The sequence below is a fragment of the Scylla paramamosain genome, chromosome 1, assembly GCF_035594125.1.
Source record: "Scylla paramamosain isolate STU-SP2022 chromosome 1, ASM3559412v1, whole genome shotgun sequence".
Classification (NCBI taxonomy): Eukaryota; Metazoa; Arthropoda; class Malacostraca; order Decapoda; family Portunidae; genus Scylla; species Scylla paramamosain.
This window is the reverse complement of record NC_087151.1, coordinates 16,390,001-16,409,262: the sequence shown is the minus strand read 5'-3', so window position 1 is coordinate 16,409,262 and position 19,262 is coordinate 16,390,001. Positions and strand designations below refer to the sequence as shown.

General features: G+C 39.0%; 1 protein-coding gene across 9 annotated transcripts in view; it reads left to right on the top strand.

Annotated features, from left to right (window-relative positions):
- LOC135101447 (zinc finger RNA-binding protein-like) overlaps positions 1–19,262 on the top strand; it is a 141,295-nt gene that overhangs the window by 61,337 nt on the left and 60,696 nt on the right. For all 9 annotated transcript variants that reach the window (XM_064005449.1, XM_064005486.1, XM_064005476.1 and 6 more), the window contains one exon: positions 17,286–17,443. In XM_064005449.1, the coding sequence (XP_063861519.1) occupies positions 17,286–17,443 (158 nt within the window). The remainder of the gene's footprint in view (positions 1–17,285; positions 17,444–19,262) is intronic.

Below are 19,262 nucleotides of genomic sequence, written 5' to 3'. Positions count from 1 at the left end.
ATTGATGAATAATAGGAAGAGAGTGGGTGACAGGACTGAACCCTGAGGAACACCACTGTTAATAGATTTAGAAGAACTGTCTACCACAGCAGCAATAGAACAGTCAGAAAGGAAACTTGAGATGAAGTTGCAGAGAGAAGGATAGAAGCCATAGGAAGGTAATTTGGAAATCAAAGCTTTGTGCCAGACTCTATCAAAAGTTTTTGGTATGTCTAAGGCAACAGCAAAAGTTTCACCAAAATCTCTAAAAGAGGATGACCATGACTCAGTAAGGAAAGCCAGAAGATCACCAGTAGAACGGCCTTGACAGAACCCATACTGGCAATCAGATAGAAGGTTGTGAAGTGATAGATGTTTAAGAATCTTCCTGTTGAGGATAGACTCAAAAACTTTAGATAGGCAGGAAATTAAAGCAATTGAACAATAGTTTGAGAGATTAGAACATTTTAGTAGGCAGGAAATTAAAGCATTTGGATGTTAGTTTGAGGGATCAGAACAGTTACCTTTTTAGGACTGAATGTAGGTAAACTTCCAGCAAGAAGGAAAGGTAGATGTTGATAGACAGAGTTGAAAGAGTTTTACTAAGCAAGGTGCAAGCACTGAGGTGCAGTTATGGAGAACAATAGGAGGGACCCCATCAGGTCTGTAAGCCTTTTGAGGGTTTAGGCCAGTGAGGGCATGGAAAACATCATTGCAAAGGATTTTATTGGGTAGCATGAAGTAGTCAGATGGTGGAGATGAGGGAAGAACAAGCCCTGAATCATACAAGATAGAGTTTTTAACAAAGGTTTAAGCAAAGAGTTCAGCTTTAAAAATAGATGAGATGGCATTGGTGCCATCAGGTTGAAATAAAAGGAAGATGAAGAAGCAAAGTTATTGAAGGTGTTTTTGGCTAGGTGCCGGAAGTCACGAGGGGAGTTAGATCTTGAAAGATTTTGACATTTTCTATTAATGAAGGAGTTTTTGACTAGTTGGAGAACATACTTGGCATGATTCCAGGCAGAAATATAAGGCACATGAGATTTAGGTGATAGAAGGCCCAACTGAAGTTTCCAGTTTAGATTATAAATAAAGGGTAGACTGAGGATGTTCAGTGTAGAAGAGGGGGACAGTTGAGTGTCACTGAAGAAGAGGGGATAGTTATCTGGAAGGTTGTGTTGAGTTGATAGATGGAGGAATTTAGTCTTTGAGGCATTGAACAACAATACTAAGTTTGCTCTGCCCCAATCAGAAATTTTAGAAAGAGCAGAAGCCAGGCCTTCTGTGGCTTCCCTGTGTGAACTGTTGACTTCTTGAAGGGTTGGACACCTACAAAAAGATGTAGAAAAATGTAGGATAATATCATCAGTGAAGTAATAGATAGGACAAGAAGTTTGGTTTATGAGATAATTGATGAATAATAGGAAGAGAGTGGGCAACAGAACAGAACCCTGAGGAACACTACTGGTAATATATGTTTCTAGGGTGGCTGCTGATTTGGTGTTCCTAGCCCAGTTACCTCCTTCCTCTCACCTTTACTTTTTACAACTGTGCAACCCCAAAACCTTTTGTCGCTTTCTTTAGTGGCGGATATGGGTGCAGACACTCTGGTTCAGCTTCTCATTTCCTGTTGGGACAAGTTGGCTTCTTCCAGATCTTCCTCCTGCCATTTTCCTTCTGCCCCAGGTGCTTCAGCCTCAGTGATTACAGAAGGAGACAACCTGTGGGCTCAGCTGGGAGGTTTTCTTCCTCTGCCACTGTCATTAGCTCCTGTTATCCTGTCTATCTCCTTCCTCATCATGCTCTGCTGACAGAAGATGTGCAGGCCAAGGGAAGAAGTTTGTCAATCTTCTTGGGGATTTCCATCATGTTCTGGATCTAGAAGACGGCTTTAGTTCTGGGCTGCTCCCTCTGTGTTCTCCTTAGCTTTGGACACTCCATCTGCCTGTCACAACATTGCTACCTTGGATTCTGCAGCTGTGCAAGCTCTATGGCCATCTATGGTCTCCTCCATTTTGGGAGCTTTTCTGTTATACTCCAGTGTCACAAAGCTGTGATATAGGAAGTGGCCCCTGCAGTTCAATAGTTTTGTTAGCTGCCTATCACTTCTTGCCAGCTCTCTTGGATGCAGGTTATGCTTGAGACCTTTTGTAGGCTGCACGCTCTAGGTTCAACAAGGAGCTCTTCTGTTCCTCACACTATGAGGGGACAGCCATTGTGGTCTCTTTCCCACTTGGCAACTTCCCAGGTCTTGTCGCGCCAGTCAGCTCATCTTCTGCAGCCCTTCGAGTCACTTTCCCAGCCTGACAGGAACCAGCACTCTTGACTTCCACAGGCTTGGTCTCCTTTCCAGGTGGGTGGCCAGGGTTGTCTGCTTGGGTCTCTCTTGGCCTTGGGTGGCCAGCCACCATTCTCCCATCTGCTGCTCTGTCCGTCCTCGCTCTTGCTTTAGTTCAACATCTATTTGAGCTGTGGGAGCAGGATGTTGTGGAGAAGATATTCGACCCCACATTCCTATCCCACACCTTTGTGGTTCCCAAAAGGGACTCCAACAAGCTACAGCTAGTCAATGACCTGAGCAGGCTAAGTCAAAGTATCCAGACTTATTGCTTCCAGATGCTCTCTCTTCAGCAAGTTCAGCTGGCATTGGCTCCAGATGCATGGGTGGTCTCCCATCCTGGAGAGTGCATATTGGCATGTGGCCATCCACCCTCGGTTCCACAAGTTCCCGAAGATTCAGGTCAACTTTCTTGTCTTTCAGTTCAAGGTCATGCCCTTTGGTCTTAACATCCCAGACAGGGTCTTCACAAAGCTCACCAAGGTCATGTCTATGCATCTTGCTAGTTGAGGGGTGTCAACCCTCATGTGCCTTGATGACGCACAATGAGACCTGGACATTGCTTTCCATGCTTGTCAGGAAATGGGATTCTTGGTCAACTTCTCCAAGGCCCATCTTTCTCCCTCCCAGTCCTGGCTCTTGGCTTGGTATGCAGTGGGAATGTGTGCATGCAGCCAGGTCCATCTGCTGCAGAAGCTTCACCGAGCATTCACCAGGTGATTGTGGAACAGCCTCTTGGGTTCCCTCAACTTTGCAGCAGATGTGGTATCTCTAGGACAGCTGAGGTTCAGGAAACTTTCCCTGGAAAGAAATCACTGGTTTCCCATTGCCCATTGAGATAAAGTTTTAAAGTTTCCCAGATCTCTACTCCTCCTCCATTGGTGGGCTCTACCTTGTCAGTTTTCCTCAGTCATTCTGACTCTTGTATTCAGCAGTACCAGTCTTGCTGGAAAGCTTTCCAGTCTTTCTTGCACAACAGAGATATTCAGGAGCTTTCTCCAGACATGATATTCCAGTTTCTTGGTTTCTTGTTTCATGAGGAAGGCCATTTCGCTGCTACTATTCATACCCACATCACTGCTATGAAGGCTCCACTTCTTTATGACTGTGGCACCACTGGATCCTCTCTGGCTGGACTGAACTGGATGCTCCACAGTTTCTTTCTTCACCATCCTGCTCTCCGCCAGTCTCGTCCTTTCTGGTCCCTCTCTAAGGTTCTGGACTCTTTGGTTCCTCCTCTGTTTTCCTCACTGTATCTAATTTTTCAGAAAACTCTGTTTTTTGGATGCCTTGGCTTTAGGGCTGCATGCTTCACAATTACGTGCCTTGTCTCATTGTCCTGCTTGGACTGTCTTTGCTTCTGGTGAAATTCAGGTTTCGTTGGCTCCAGTCCCTTCCTTTCTGGCCAAGAAGAAATGGGAAGATCATCACCTTCCCTTCATTATTCTGGTTTGGTTTCAAGGCAGGGTGTATCATCCTCTGTGTCCTGTCTCTACTCTTCACCAGTATCTTCTAGTTTCCGCAGGTTCTTCTTTAGACCACCTCTTTGTCTGACCTGACTTTCACCACCCCTGTTCCAGTGCCCACATCGCACAGGTCTTGTGCAATGTTATCAGCTGTGCAGACCCAGAAAATTGCCCCAGAGGTCAGGATGTCTAGAAAATGGCAGCTTCTCTGCTTTTTCTTCATTCCCTTTCCCTGGAGGCGACTCATTTAAGAGGTCACTGGAGCTCGGCTCACAATTTTGTCCATCACCACTTCTTGACTCAAGTCACTGATATGCCCTGTGTTGCAATGGGCTCAGGCTCTCCTGCCTAACCATTTCTTTCATTTGAGATTCTGGGTTTGGTTGTCTGTAGCTTATTTAACCCATGGCCTTGTGTTGGGGGCATAAGTGTGATTTTCATTGGTCTTGTTGGGGGATGTTCTTGTGGTTTCCCCATGGGGTTGGTTTTACTCACTGTTTGCTTCTTGGGGACATCCTGCCTCCATTTATGTCACAGTTTGTCCTTCCCTGAGCAAATACATCTTTCCCTCTTGCTGAACAGCTGTGGATCTTCTGTTTTCTCATTGGACAAATATGTGTCCCAGGTTGGTGTCTTCCTAGACCACCTCCACATGGGAAGCAGCATTGACATCCACGAAGTGGCCACCAAAATGGAATTTTGAATGGAAATGAAAAATTTATTTTTGGTGGCACTGAATGGATGCCAATATCTTGGGCCCACCCATAGTTTTTTTACCCCCTGTTCCATTCAGACCCCACTGGGGAGTTTTCAGAACTAGTGGTTGTCACCAGGTGGCAGCACAGACACAAATTCTTCTCTCACATACAAACAATATCAGATATACCTACAGTGTTATTCTATTTACATGAAGATGTAATGGGCTTATATAATATATTTTTCTATGTAATCCCTTCTAAGTAGTAACACAAGTAAAATCAAACTCTTTTCATGAACAAATGTATATAAATGTATCGGCATTTAGATTTATTTGGTCATCTTAAGATTTCCAAATGAATACACTCTTGATTGGAAAGATCTTAATCTAGACGACAGTAAACATAAAGGCAACATGTCTGTGACAGTCAAAAGTCCAAATTACATAGATCTTCCTAGTTTATGGAAACAGCAATTTTAATAAAAAAATTGGCAACTCGAGTGTCCTGGCAATAGTAATGCTGTATCTTTAACCAAAACAAACACCTGACTCGGCCACGTTGGTTGAACTTAAGAAACACGTTGTTGGACAAGAAGTTGAATGTTGCTGCGGTGCCCATCTCCACTACAAAACTGGTGAAAAAGTTTCCTGTACTCCTCTCCCGTCACTCAAGGATCGCCTGAGAGATGTTTGTTTTGGTTCTCGATTACTTTGCCTTGTCGCTTGCTTCGTGAGAGGGATGCTAAAATCCCCTCAAAAAAAACTAGAGCCATATATCACGATGTTACGGAGTAGGTTGTGTCATACTATATAGTAGTGTGATTTTTTATTTTTTTCATTGTCCAAATCAATAATTTCTATACTTGTAATATGCTTTATATAAGATAATGCTAGCAGTTTACTCAATAATCACACCAAAAAAAAATCAATTTCACCACATTCTCTCAATATTATCTATACCGGATATTGAAAAGTCGATACGTCATTTCAATAGTATCATGATGATCAATGTTCAATGCATCTTTACACACCTGGGATTTACTACAACAGTATTTTTGCTCTCTTTCCTACGGTTAGATGAGCAGCAGCGACATCTAGTGGTTTAGTTCCGAAAACTCCCATTGGCTTTACATGATATTTTTCTGACATTGAACACTACATGTTTAGGTGTGGGGGTTGAACGAGACAGTTGCTGTTTTTTCCCATTGCTTTGACATTCTTTTTGGCAGGAGTTTGTTGTGGTTAGCCATTACATTCGTGTAGATGTTGCAATTTTCTGGACTTTTATGTCAGATTCATTGATGCAAGTCCCTTGCATAAAGCATTGGCTTCCACTCTGCACTGCCAAAAATTTATTTTTCACATCCATTCAAAATCCCATTGTCTTTAAAGCTATGAATTCTCCTTGCACATAGAACTGCATCAGTAAGTGTATTTCATTGGCTGATTACTCTGTCTGGAAAGTGATATTTCCTCACATCTTTCTTCACTCTTTTCGTACAATTTCTTACTCTGTGTCTTATTAATGTTGGTTGTCGTAACACCACAAAATCTATATCAATCTTTTCTTTTCCTTCTATACATTTCTACATCATGATCATGTCACCTTGCTTTTGTATCTCCTCTCTGGTGTTGGGAGCTTCAGTTTGTCAAGCCTTTCTTCATAGGTAAGATCTTTCAAGTCTGGTACCCATTTTGTAGCTGCTCTTTGCACTGTCTTTTATCTTTTCGGTGTGTTTTTTTTTTCAGATGTGAATTCCAAACTACAGCTGCATATTTCAGTGTTGGTCTTATAAATGTTGTGATTATTTTCATAATCATTTCCACATCTATGCTTCTTAATGCTATCCTGATATTTGCCAACAAGTAATGCATGTCACTTTGTCATTTATACAGTAAAAGTCCTGTGTTTCAGTATGCACAGGACTAGACAGGTGCCAAAACATCAAATATGCCAAAAGATCAGATGTGAATTTCATCCGCTGTATTAGCGATGAATAGATGAAAAAATAGACCACTATTTATTGATTTATTTGCTGAAAACACAAACTAACTTGCATTCAGTTATGATGCTGTCTGCAGACTTAGACTTGCAGATGGAAAATGAATGTGTCCAATTATTGCAGCCATTTTGCAAAGGGAAAATGGAAATTACAGTGCTGTAAAGCCAGAGTAATGTTTGTCACAGCATACTTCCCTCAACTGCATACAAAGACCAGAAAGACAAACATGGTGATGTAAGCACAATAGATTCATTTTTACATTCTTAATTTTTTAGTCTGTGCTTGTTACAATTTGGATCATTAATATTCCTTTCCTCTCCTCAGTCTAGTATTTAAGTCATATATTCCAAGTTTATGCTAAAAATATTCTCATATACACCACTCTACACATGACGACAGTTAATTGCAGCACTCCTGTACCATTTTTAACCCTTTCCTTCCGGCAATCGTATATATACGATTGCAAAAATGCGTCCGTAGCGACGGCGATCATACCGGTAATCAAGAATTTTCGCGCCTCAATTTTGAGGTCCAAGCGCGGTTTCTCGAGTCAGATGGTGTGAGTGGAAGTGTCTGGCATGTTTCCACATGTAGTGTTGTCACTAGCTCTGGAAATTTAGCGGTAACTAAGGTATTTTCCTTTTCTCCGGGCGACACTTGGCAACCCCAGCGACCCGCCGGGTGGAAAGCACTCGCCGGGTGGAAAGCACCATGATAAGTGTGAAGAGACATCCTGATAAGAGCCAAGGATCTCAGATCATAACTCACCATGGAGCAGGACACAACATATGTATTTAGCAATGCTTCTGAGTTTGAAGACAGTGACAGTGAATATTTAGAAGATGAAGAAAGCGAAGACATTAGTGAGGACTCGGAAAATGATTTACAGGATCCACCTGTTTTATCCGAACAGAGAGATGATACCTATCATTCTTTCATGGTAATTTTTTCATTATCTTCGATTTTATAATAAAATGGTAGAAGGTAACTTGTCAGAGAGAGAGAGAGAGAGAGAGAGAGAGAGAGAGAGAGAGATAATGTTATTTGCCTGAAACTTGATATGAAAAGGGATGAAATCTCTCTCTCTCTCTCTCTCTCTCTCTCTCTCTCTCTCTCTCTCTCTCTCTCTCTCTCTCTCTCTCTCTCTCTCTCTCTCTCTCTCTCTCATTGGAAGTGTACAATTTCCCCTCCAAGATGAGAGAGAGAGAGAGAGAGAGAGAGAGAGAGAGAGAGAGAGTGTGTGCGTGCAGCGTCATCGCTCTCCGGGCTGTTTCTGGATGACGAATCACACAGCGGGAGGAGGAGGAATCTTTTATAAGGCATAAACTCAACTTTGAGAGGTCACATCGAGCTACAAAGTATATCATTGTATTCAGAATAACAAAGAGAAAATAATTATTAGTATTCAAACAATTTTCTGACAATTTCTAGGTTTACCATTTTTAGCCGTCATACAAAACGGTAAAATAATTTAAGCGCCGGAAGGAAAGGGTTAAACTTGCCACCCTTTCGAAAGTGCCAAAAGATCAGGTAGTTTTCAGAATATAAGTATTTTGTAAAAGTACTGAAACATAAGATTTTCCAAAACATTGGATGCCGAAAGTTGGGACTTTTGCTGTATGGTCTTCTTTGATGGCATGCTGGAACTATTATCTTTTTCTTATTATCTTTTTCCTTTTCAGATGCTTGAATTGTGTTGCTATCTAATTTATAATTCCAATCAGGTTTCTTTGAACTTCTGCCTTTTTTTTTTTTTTTTTTTTTTTTGTGTGTGTGTGTGTGTGTGTGTGTGTGTGTGTGTGTGTGTATGGTTGGGTGAAGGGGATTTCCCAAGAACACAGAAGATAAAAGTAATAAAGTGTTGGAAATATGTTTCCAATAGGATAATGATTTAATGGTGATGGGCATTGTTATCAATTTACGTTTAACAAAAAACCTTAAAAGAATGGGTTGACTAGTGAGGATCTGGAATCAAACAGATCCAAACTATGAGCCTGCTCTGAATCCAGTTACAGTAGCAGTTACAGCCCAGATTTCGAGCAAGGCAGTCACTCTGTTCCCACTCAGCCTACTACTACTTCAGGTGAACAGGACATTTCACTTAAGATTCCAGCCAAGTACCTATGTACAAGTTACTTAGCTAAGGTATAGGTCTATCCATCTATAAGGTAAATTCCATGTATCTATAACCTGGCCTTAGCCTGCCTATGTTAAATAGCCACTTTGGTACTTCAAACTTTATCTTTGTAGTGACTCTACTTGTGCCTGTCATATGTGCCTCTAAACCAGTTTTCTGGGTGTTGTTAGTGTGTGCTGCAGAAAATGGCAGAGGCCACACATACATAACTATCAAGTGTAATATGTCTAGCAATGGTGTGGTGGTTTCAGCACTTTATGCCATACAAATATGAAGCTGATAACAATTAATATGATTCTTTGATTTGTTTCACCATCCTCCCAAAAATGTGAAAAATGGAGGATCTAAAGAAACTAAAAAGAATCAGAGGGTTTCGAGGCAAGCATCACTGCCATTAGCAAGGATCTCCAAACATTCATTCATGCTGCTAATACGTATGAATTAGAAGCCAAGCAAATAACAATAAAGAATACATTAACTAAGATTAATAACAACAATGAAAAATGTACAATCTCTTAGACCATGCTAATCTGCAGAAGGCTATGGTAGATGATATCAAATATGAAGAGATTAATGAAATCCCTAAAGGTAAAAAGAGCCCAACAATTAAAATTATGTAATGGGTGCCTAGATCCTGGACATGGCAGCAAAGGCTGTACTAATCCCACCATCAACAATTGTAAATTCTGTGAGAAAAACACTACCATGCCCTTTGCCTAGAACCTAAAACAACAAATAAGAAATGGAAAGCAAGGCAAGGGAGACGATAACACTAACTATGACAGTTCCCAAGAGGACCATTACCTACCCTAATGTTGCCTATAATAGGAGAGGGAGGTAAAAATTAAGAGCTCTCCTGAGTCAGTGCTCACAAAAGACTTTTCAAGTCCTCTTTGCCATTAATAAAACATTAAATAATTGCTAAAGAAAACCTAAACTACAGGGATTCACAGAGAGCAAAACAAGTCAGAAATATGATATAGCCTCTGTGTCTTATAAATATAAGGGAAAAGAATACCATTTAGAGGCTGCAGAGGTAAATTATATGGCTCATAAAGGACTAAGTAAAGATCTAGCTGGATTGGAGAGACTAGGATGCATGTTGACTAATCCCAACATCACAAAAGATATCAACATTTCTCTATTGATAGGAACTGATCACTACTATGACTTAGTCCATCCTGGTTATGAGAGGATACAATAGTTTCTTAGCATATGTGGCTATGCCCTAAGTGGCATATTTAGAAATAAAGATAACAGTAATACCCAAATGGAGATAGTCTCAGTACTCAAACCACTTTTTAGCCCAGTAGAAGAAAAATTCAATAACCCAGATTACAATCCATGTCAGACAGTTCTTAATAAATTCTGAGAATTAGACCATAATGGGATATTATCTAATGAAATAACCCAAGAAACTAAGGACATCATCTAGCATTTATATCACATATGATAATCAAACTAATCAGCACAGTGTCTGTCTGCCCTGGAAGGAAAGTGAGGTCCAACTACCAAATAATTTCAACCTAGCACTAGGTAGGTTAAGAACCCTTCAAGCCTCTTATATAAAAAATCCAGATTATTGTAACCAATATTCTAAGGTAATTACTGATCAGATAAGTAGGGATTTCATAGAGAGAATGTATCCACATAATAATATCCACCATAGTATTCACTATTAACCACATCATGGGATAAAAAAGGACCACATAACCACTCCAATAAGAATAGTCTATGATTGTTCAGCCAAACAGGCCCCTGATTCACTAAGCCTAAATTACTGCTTACTGACAGGTCCAAGGTTAGTACCTGACCAAGCTTATGAGCTATTAAGATTCAGATATAAAAAAGTATGTCTTCATATCAGACATATAAAAAGCCTTCTTAATGATGAAACTTAACAAAATTGATTGAGATTTTGTGGCCAAGAGATCCATTAGTTCCCCCTTTGACATCTACAGGTTCAAGGTAGTTTTATTTTGAGCTACCTGTTCTCAGTATCTACTTTATGCCACCATAGCCCATCCCCTTGCTAACTTCCAAGAACAGGAGGACACTATTAAGAACAAAACATAATAACCTATAGGGGACAAATAATCATGAAGAGTATTTACTAAGACAGTATTGGTAAGGACAGAAAATATTCAGAGAATGGGTAACAAAGTCAACTTGAGCTAGACAATGTCATATTTAGTAAACAGGACTAGGTGAAGGTATGAAACTTAATCTGGATACCAGACACACACATTTAAAATCACTGACTTTAAAGTTTTGATAAAATTACAAAAAGATGCTAAAGTATGATATCGTAATTGTTTGACCCACTAGGCATATTGCTTGCTGTATTAATTTAATCTACAGTAAAATCCCTCTTATCCGGCATCAACGGGACTGCCGATATGCCGGATACTTGAATAGAAGTGAAATTATGTCCACAATCACCACCCTACACTCACGCATCTTACCATAACAAAGATCAGCTGATCTGATCAGCTGCTTAAGTGTAAGCACAACACGCTTCCTCTTTTCTACAACTTTAGGCATGATGAAGGCGTCAGGCGATAAACAGTGCACACGCGGGACTGAGTCACTGAGTAAACACAGTGCAGTGGGCTGTGGGTGGCGCGAAGCAGTGCACTCTTGTGGCGAGGGAACAAAGTACGCCTCGTGCGGGAATTTTAATCAATTTTATGAGTACACATTGATTTTTTATTGATTTTAAGGCTCAGGGAAAAATGTGCCGGATACTTGAAGCTGCCAGATACTCAAATGCCAGATGAGAGTGATTTTACTGTATAATGTTCCTACAAGGCCTGTGGAAACTATAAACCTCATGGGATCAAACCCAGTGATCATTGCAGATTACTTAACTAAGAATGTAAAACAAGTGCAATAGAAATCCCCAAAATTGTTACAACACAGCAGGAAGCAGATTTACATATATTCGGTGATGCCAGCAATAAGGCCTATGGAGTTTGTGCCTGCCTTTGTTGTAATGGTTAAGGGAACTTAATAATAGGGAAAACAGAGTTGCTCCATTAAAAAACCTCACTGTTCCTAAATTAGAACTAACTGCTGTCTTCCTACCTGCTAGGTTAGCCAACTTCATTCATGAAGCCTGTAAAGGAATAATTAACTTTAGAATTATGAACTTATGATGTGACAGCCAAATTGCTCTATATTGGTTACAGAGTCAGAAGATATTACCCATATATGTAGCTAACAGGGTAAAGGAAATAAATCAGCTCATTCGTGACACAAAGGTAAATCACATGGCAACTAAAGATAATCCAACAGATCTTGTAACAAGTGGAATAAGTACAGATGAGCTAAACTTCTCTTTGTGGTGGCAAGGACCCTCTTGGCTGCCCCACAAAAATGAATGGCCAGAAATGCAAGTTAAGTTAATATTACTCATCCTGCTGAGACAGAAATTATTGTGAATACAGTCTCAGTACCACCTAAGTTAATGGAATGGTAAAGTTACAGCAGATATGATATATGTTTAAGAACACTAGCATGGGTACTTCACTACAAAACTAACCTAAAGGTTTGGTCAAAGGGTCTGGCTATCAATACCTGCCCAACAATAAGGATGAGAGAAATAAATTCAGCAAAGTAAGAACTAATTGAATTAATACAAAGAAAAAAATTTTCTAAAAAGTACACATTGCTTCTGAAAAATGTTGATAGGTAATCATATTCAAATATAATGCTCCAGTTAGGATTATATTTAGAAAATTACATCATTAAGTGTGGTGGAAGAATACAGATGGCTAACATACCCGAGTCAACCAAACATTCTATTTTCCTACCTGGCTACCACCACATAACCAAGCTACTAATACAAAGATGTCACAAATTAAATCACCATTATAACACTAACTTTATAGTAGCCTATATGAGGCAGATTGTGAAGGAAGCTCTAAGAAAATAAAAAATATGTCAGAAATATCAAGATAAACCTTATTCTCCAGTTGATGCACTACCTCTCCCACAATTCAGAACTAATATAAATTAATCTTTCAGTGTCACAGGAGTGGATTTTACTGGTGCCCTTAAGGTCAAGGGTAACTAGTCCAGTTACAAGGGTATATATTGTTCTATTTACCTCAGGGTTAGAAAAAACCTGAGTTTAAAAAAAAAAACTGGGTTTTTGAGATTTTTTTTGGGGGGAGGAGGGTTTATTGGGTTTTTTGGGTTTTATTTTTTTATTTCTATTTTTTTTTTTGTTTATTCTTCATATCAGTTTAAATAAGCAAATAAAAAGTAATTATAGTGAAACAAAAGATCTGATTTTTTTCTCCTTCTCTTCATGTAGGAGGGGAACCAACCAAAAGCAACAAAAATATAAAAAGAAAAAAGGTCCACTGAGGTGCTGGTCCCCCAATAGAATCAAAAGCAGAAATTACAGGATAAGTGTCTTGAAACCCCCCTCTTGAAAGAGTTCAAATCATAGGAAGGTGGAAATACAGAAGCTGGCAGGGAGTTCCAGAGTTTACCAGAGAAAGGAATGAATGATTGAGAATGCTGGTTAACTTCTGCATTAGAAAGGTGGACAGAATAGGTGTAAAAGAAAGAAGAAAGTCTTGTGCAGCAAGGCCATGGAAGGAGAGGCATGCAGTTAGTAAGATCAGAAGAGCAGTTGGCATGAAAATAGCAGTAGAAGATAGCAAGAGATGCAACATTGTGATGATGAAAGAGAGGCTGAAGACAGTCAGTTATAGGAAAGGAGTAGATAAGATAAAAAGCTTTTGATTCCACCATGTCTAAAAGAGCGGTATGAGTGGGACCCATACTCCATATATGGACAGATAAGGTCCCTATACGGAGTTAACAGCTGGAGGGATGAGAAAAACTGGCAGAGACTACTCAGAACACCTAATTTCACAGAAGCTGATTTAGCTAGATATGGGATGTGAAGTTTCCAGTTTAGATTATAGGTAAAGGACAGACAGAGGATATTCATTATAGAAGAGGGGGACTGTCGAGTGTCGTTGAAGAAGAGGGGATAGTTGTCTGGAACGTTGTGTTGAGTTGATAGATGGAGGAATTGAGTTTTGAGGCATTGAACAATACTAAGTTTGCTCTGCCCCAGTCAGAAATTTTAGAGAGATCAAAAGTCAGGCAGTCTGTGGCTTCTTTGCCTTCCTGAAGTGTTGGACATCTACGAAAAGATGTGGAAAAGTGCAGGGTAGTATTATCAGTGTAGGAGTGGATAGGACAAGAAGTTTGGTTTAGAAGATTATTGATGAATAACAGGAAGAGAGTAGGTGACAGGACAGAACCTTGAGGAACACCACTGTTAGTAGATTTAAGATAAGAATAGTGACCATCTATCACAGCAACAAAAGAATGGTCAGAAAGGAAACTTGATATGAAGTTATAGAGAGAAGGATAGAAGCCATAGGAAGACAGTTTGGAAATCAAACCTTTGTGCCAGACTCTATCAGATGCTTTTGATATGTCTAAGGCAACAGCAAAAGTTTCACCAAAATTTCTAAAAGATTATGACCAAGACTATGTAAGGAAAGCCAAAAGATCGACAGTAGAGCGGCCTTGACGGAACCCATACTGACGATCAGATAGAAGGTTTTGAAGTGATAGATGCTTAAGAATTTTCCTGTTGAGAATAGATTCAAAACAGGCAGGAAATTAAAGCAATAAGATGGTGGTTTGAGGGACTACAATTGTCACCCTTTTTAGGAACAAGCTGAATGTAGGCAAACTTCCAGCAAGAAGGAAATGTAGATGTTGACAGAGTTGAAAGAGTTTGACTAGGCAAGATGCAAGCCCAGAGACACAGTTTCAGAGAACAATAGGAGGGACCCCATCAGGTCCATAAGCCTTCCAAGGGTTTAGACCAGTGAGTGCATGGAAAACATCACTGCAAAGGTTTTTAATGGGTAGCATGAAATAGTCAAACAGTGGAGGAGAGGGAGGAACAAGCCCTGAATCATCCAAGGTAGAGATTTTAGCAAAGGTTTGAGCAGAGTTCAGCTTTAGAAATAGATGAGATGGCAGTGGTGCCATCAGGTTGAAATAAAGGAGGAAGATGAAGAAGCAAAGTTATTGGAGATGTTTTTGGCTAGGTGCCAGAAGTCATGAGGAGAGTTAGATCTTGAAAGATTTTGACACTTTTTATTAATGAAGAACAGACACTTGTTTAGGTCATGCTGATATAGGTTGGTCCAGTTGAACAAAGCCTGTGTTAACTTGTACTGTATAGGAAGTGAACAGGTCAGGTTTGACTACTTTTACATTTTTTATGTATATGTACATATATAAACTTTATCAATATGATATAAAAATAAATTTTGATATGTATTTTTTTTTTTTTTTTTTTTTTTTTTTTTTTTTTTTTTTTTTTTTTTTGTGGGAGGGGGGAGAGGGAGGTGTTAATGCCAACCCTGATTCACCTGTTCCACAACCAGAGTTATCCATCTAGAATTGGTGCCTGACCTAAAATGCCTTCAGAGGATTTACAAGTAGACAAGATTTACTAAAAATTATATTAAGGCATAATGCAACAATCTTTGTTACCTCAGTCAATTACTTCTCAAAGAAATTATGCAAAAACCTTAGGTAAATAATCATCCAACATCAATTAACTGTGAGTAGAAATTCATCCCAGCTCAAGCCCCATGGTTTGGTGCTATATGGGAGAGGTTAATAGTAACACTAAAGGCTGGATTAAGAAAAGTACTTGGCGAAGCATTAGCCACATTTAATGAACTACACATTATCATCTTAGAACTAGAATTCACTATAAATGAAAGACCCTTAACTTCTTTAAGCAGTGATGTCAATCAACTCAGTGCCATAACCATAACAGTTATTAAGAGGTAAGAGATTAATATCCTTCCCCAATCAACATTCACTTGAAGAAATATCTGATCCATCCTATGGTTCCACACAAAATTTAAAGGAAAGAGTTAATTATATAAATTGATTATTAAATGGCTTGTAGAAAAGTAGGTTTCAGAATATCTTTTATCTTTGAGGGAATCCCATAGGTGTATAATTGCCAAAGAAGGCACAATTTGGCCACATGCCAGGGATGTCATTCTTATTCATGACGATGGGCTGCAGTCCAAGTGGAAACTTGGTAAAATGCCTGTATGAGGGACAGGCATTTTACCAGGATGGGTTAGTAAGGGTGGCAAACATAAAAATCTCCTCGGGCACAACCACTCACAGAATCAGACAGTCCAAACTTCTGGAACCAAGCTTTTATGAGCCTGCTCTGAATGCAGCACACTCATTTATCCTCAAGGGTCAGTATTAGTTACACCCCTGATAAGTAAGACAGTCACTCTGTTCCCACCCAGTCTACCACTATTACAGGTGGACATTCCATCCAAGATTCCAGCTAAGTTCCTATAAAAGTCTCAGGCCTGTTCACAGTTAGGTGCTTTGCTGAGCTATAGGTCCATCTCCCCTTTAAGGTAAATTCCATCCCACTATAACCTGTCTATGCAAAGTAGTCTCAAAAGAGTGACAAATTTAATGTATTTATCTTGTTACTCTTTTTCTTGAAACCATGCAGATTAAAAGGGAAGAGCAAGCAAAAAGAGATGAAACAGTGAATAATGTTTTAATCATGCATCAGTATTTCTACTTTATAGCAAAGAATCCTTGAAGGGATGAAGGTGACTTGGAAAATTTCCCTTCCAAAAACTTGAAATTTTTCTGATGACAAGAAAAGAGCTAAAGGTTTTTCAGTAAAAATACAGAATAGGGCCTTCATCTCTTTCATCTATATCTCTCTTCCTAACCCCAACAAGCTTGGGGACCTAGCAAGAAAGCAGAGTTTTTGGGTGCAAAAAAATTCTAAGGACAAAACATAGTAAATATTAAGAGTTACACAGCCCAATTTCCTATTTTTTCAGTTCCTACCCTTACATTGTTGAGGACCTGATGGGAAAGCAGAGTTTTTACATGGGAAAAGTTAAATTAGAGCCAAATACCACTTCTTACCAACAAAAATAAATAGGGAGCTGCCTTCTGTTGTTCCTGTTCTTGTTGTTGCGATGGCCACCATGATCTTGTTCTTGCTGTTACTGCTAGCATCTTAACCAAATTAAACCTTATCCAACCTAAGTAAACTTAACTAACCTAACTAAAACCTAACTAAACTGGTAAATATGAAATAGAGCACAAAATTTGTGGACTTAGGCTCTGGTAGACACCTGATTTCAGCATAGATTCATGAGTTAACTATAGCAGGCTGCTGTCTACAACTTTTACAGGCATATGATATACTAAGTATACTATCCTAGTATATAACTATTTTACAGATTGCTAAGAAGGCCCAGTTGCACATATTTACGGGTCTTCTATTTTGCTTGTTTTGTTTTTTGTTATATAGGCTTTTTTCTCTTTGATTTCATCTTGCATGGATCATATCTTCTTTTATGAAAAAAACAGGTGAATGAAAATTCTGTATTGAGAGAGGGAATGAAAAAAGGTCTATGAATAAGTTAATCTAAAATTAGTATGAGACATGTAGCAGGAAACAATTATTGCTCTGCTACTTATTAAATCATTACATAATTTGCACTTTTATTTTTTTCCTTGTTTTCATCTTATGTTCATAGTGGTACTTAAATTGATATTTATTGAATGTAGCAGTATGAAATTAAATTTTTGTGATCATTTATAGGGTATTCCAGCAAACTTCAAAACAATCATTGAGGAGTTCTGTCAGCTCCACTATCAACAACACAGCTGCACAGCACTCTCCTTCACCACCTGAGGATAGCACAGCTCATAAGGATAAAAGTGTCTCTCCCCATTTCTCTCCCATCTCTCCTGTATCAGGTAAATATATTCTTGTAGTATATACCTATTTTTTTTCTTCAGGATACTATCTTAACATTAAAAAGGAGATTGGCCAAAGATTATAAAAAATTTGTTGAGTGAATTTATGCTTTGTGCAAGATTTTTAAGATGGTAAGAATACAGAATTAGGAAACATGAATTACATCTGTTCATGCAACTAAATGTTTTACTTATAACTGTATCTTGTGAGGTGATCAATATAAACTTGAACTTGCAGGCATATATGAATGACATTTAGAAACTGTGATGTGCATGTAGTTGTGTTATAAGACAACATTCAAGCAATGCTAACATTCATTGTGAATTTTATCACAAGATTTAGAATAGATATATAGCAATTATGAATAATGTAAGATTAACATCCACCTCCAGGATATAGAAGTGGGTGAAGGAAGTTGAAGGGCAGATGCCCATTATAGTTCCACTTTCATTCTATGTATGTCTGTTATTGCTGCGGCTGAGAATTATTACAAGAATTTTACCAGAAGCATTGCTCACAGTCTACTCTCACTTGTCTCCTCCTTGAGTATTGATCATCTAAAACAGGGTGGTCCAACTACAGGCTCGCAGGCCACAAGTGACCTGCTGGTGATTGTCTGTGGCCCACGACTGATTGTATTATAAATTTAATTTGTGTACGAAAAACATAGATGAAGTTTCTATGTCTGTATATTAAATACTACTAGGAACTAGGATTTTAATATATTTTAGTGCTGTAGTGGTCCGAGATGTCGAAGAAGCGGGACCACCCTGATCTAAAATATTTTTGAGCATAGTGGGACAAGACTGAGAGTGGGGCTAGAACAACATACAACTTGGGTCAGGTTCATCACAGTCACCATTAAGATGGAAAACTGTTTCTTCATCCTTCCCATACATATTTTTTTGTGAAAATTGGCTTCAAGAAACCAACATGTGGGATAATGATAAATGTAAGTATAGTGTTTAGATCTTTTATTCTATCATAGTGCTTCAAAGGTGGCCATGGATCCTCTACCATTTTGTTGTGGCCAATTGCAATCTGGCCACAGCCCAGGCGAGCTGTGTTAGTACTCTTTGTTTTGGTTTTCTTTCTTTATCATGTCTTTGCATACGAGGTCTATTCAAAAGGTATCCAACGTTAGATTAGGTAACAAAAGCAGCTTATGTTTTGGATTCTAATGTTAGTAATTTTCCTCAAAGCAAGCTCCTTATGGCCTCACACTAACCTATCAGTCTTTCCATTGCTGGAATCATTTCTGGAAGTCCTGTTGTAGAATGCTTAGCAGGTGCACTGTTACATTTTGCAATTTCTTCTTGGCTTTAAGATTGGGAATCTTTTTAGTGGCATCTCCAGCTTGAGGAAGAGTCAGAAATCAAATGGAGCCATGGTAGGAGAGTAGAGAGCCTGGCAAATCAAAGCAGTTAAGTATGTGAGTTCAGGTTTCAATGGGTTCAAGTTTGAAGAACTTTTTTTGTATTTGACCCAGAATTTCTTGGTCAAGCACCCAACTTCCTAAGTTTGGTCAGGTTCCTTACCCTTCAGACATGGCTCTTTGTATTTTTTCTAGCAATTCCATACACAAAAAATGTCATTGAAAGGATCCTGATTAAAGAGGCAAAAAGAAATGCAAAATGTAATGGACAAATGTAAGTCATTCCAGAATGGAACTTACAGACTTGCCAGTAGTGGAATGAGCAGTCAGTCAAGTGTGCAGTCATAAGAGGCCTACGTACTTTGAAAACAGTCTTAGAATACAAAAAATAAGATACTTTTTGTCCCTTAGCCTAAAGTCAGATATTTTGAACATAGTACTTT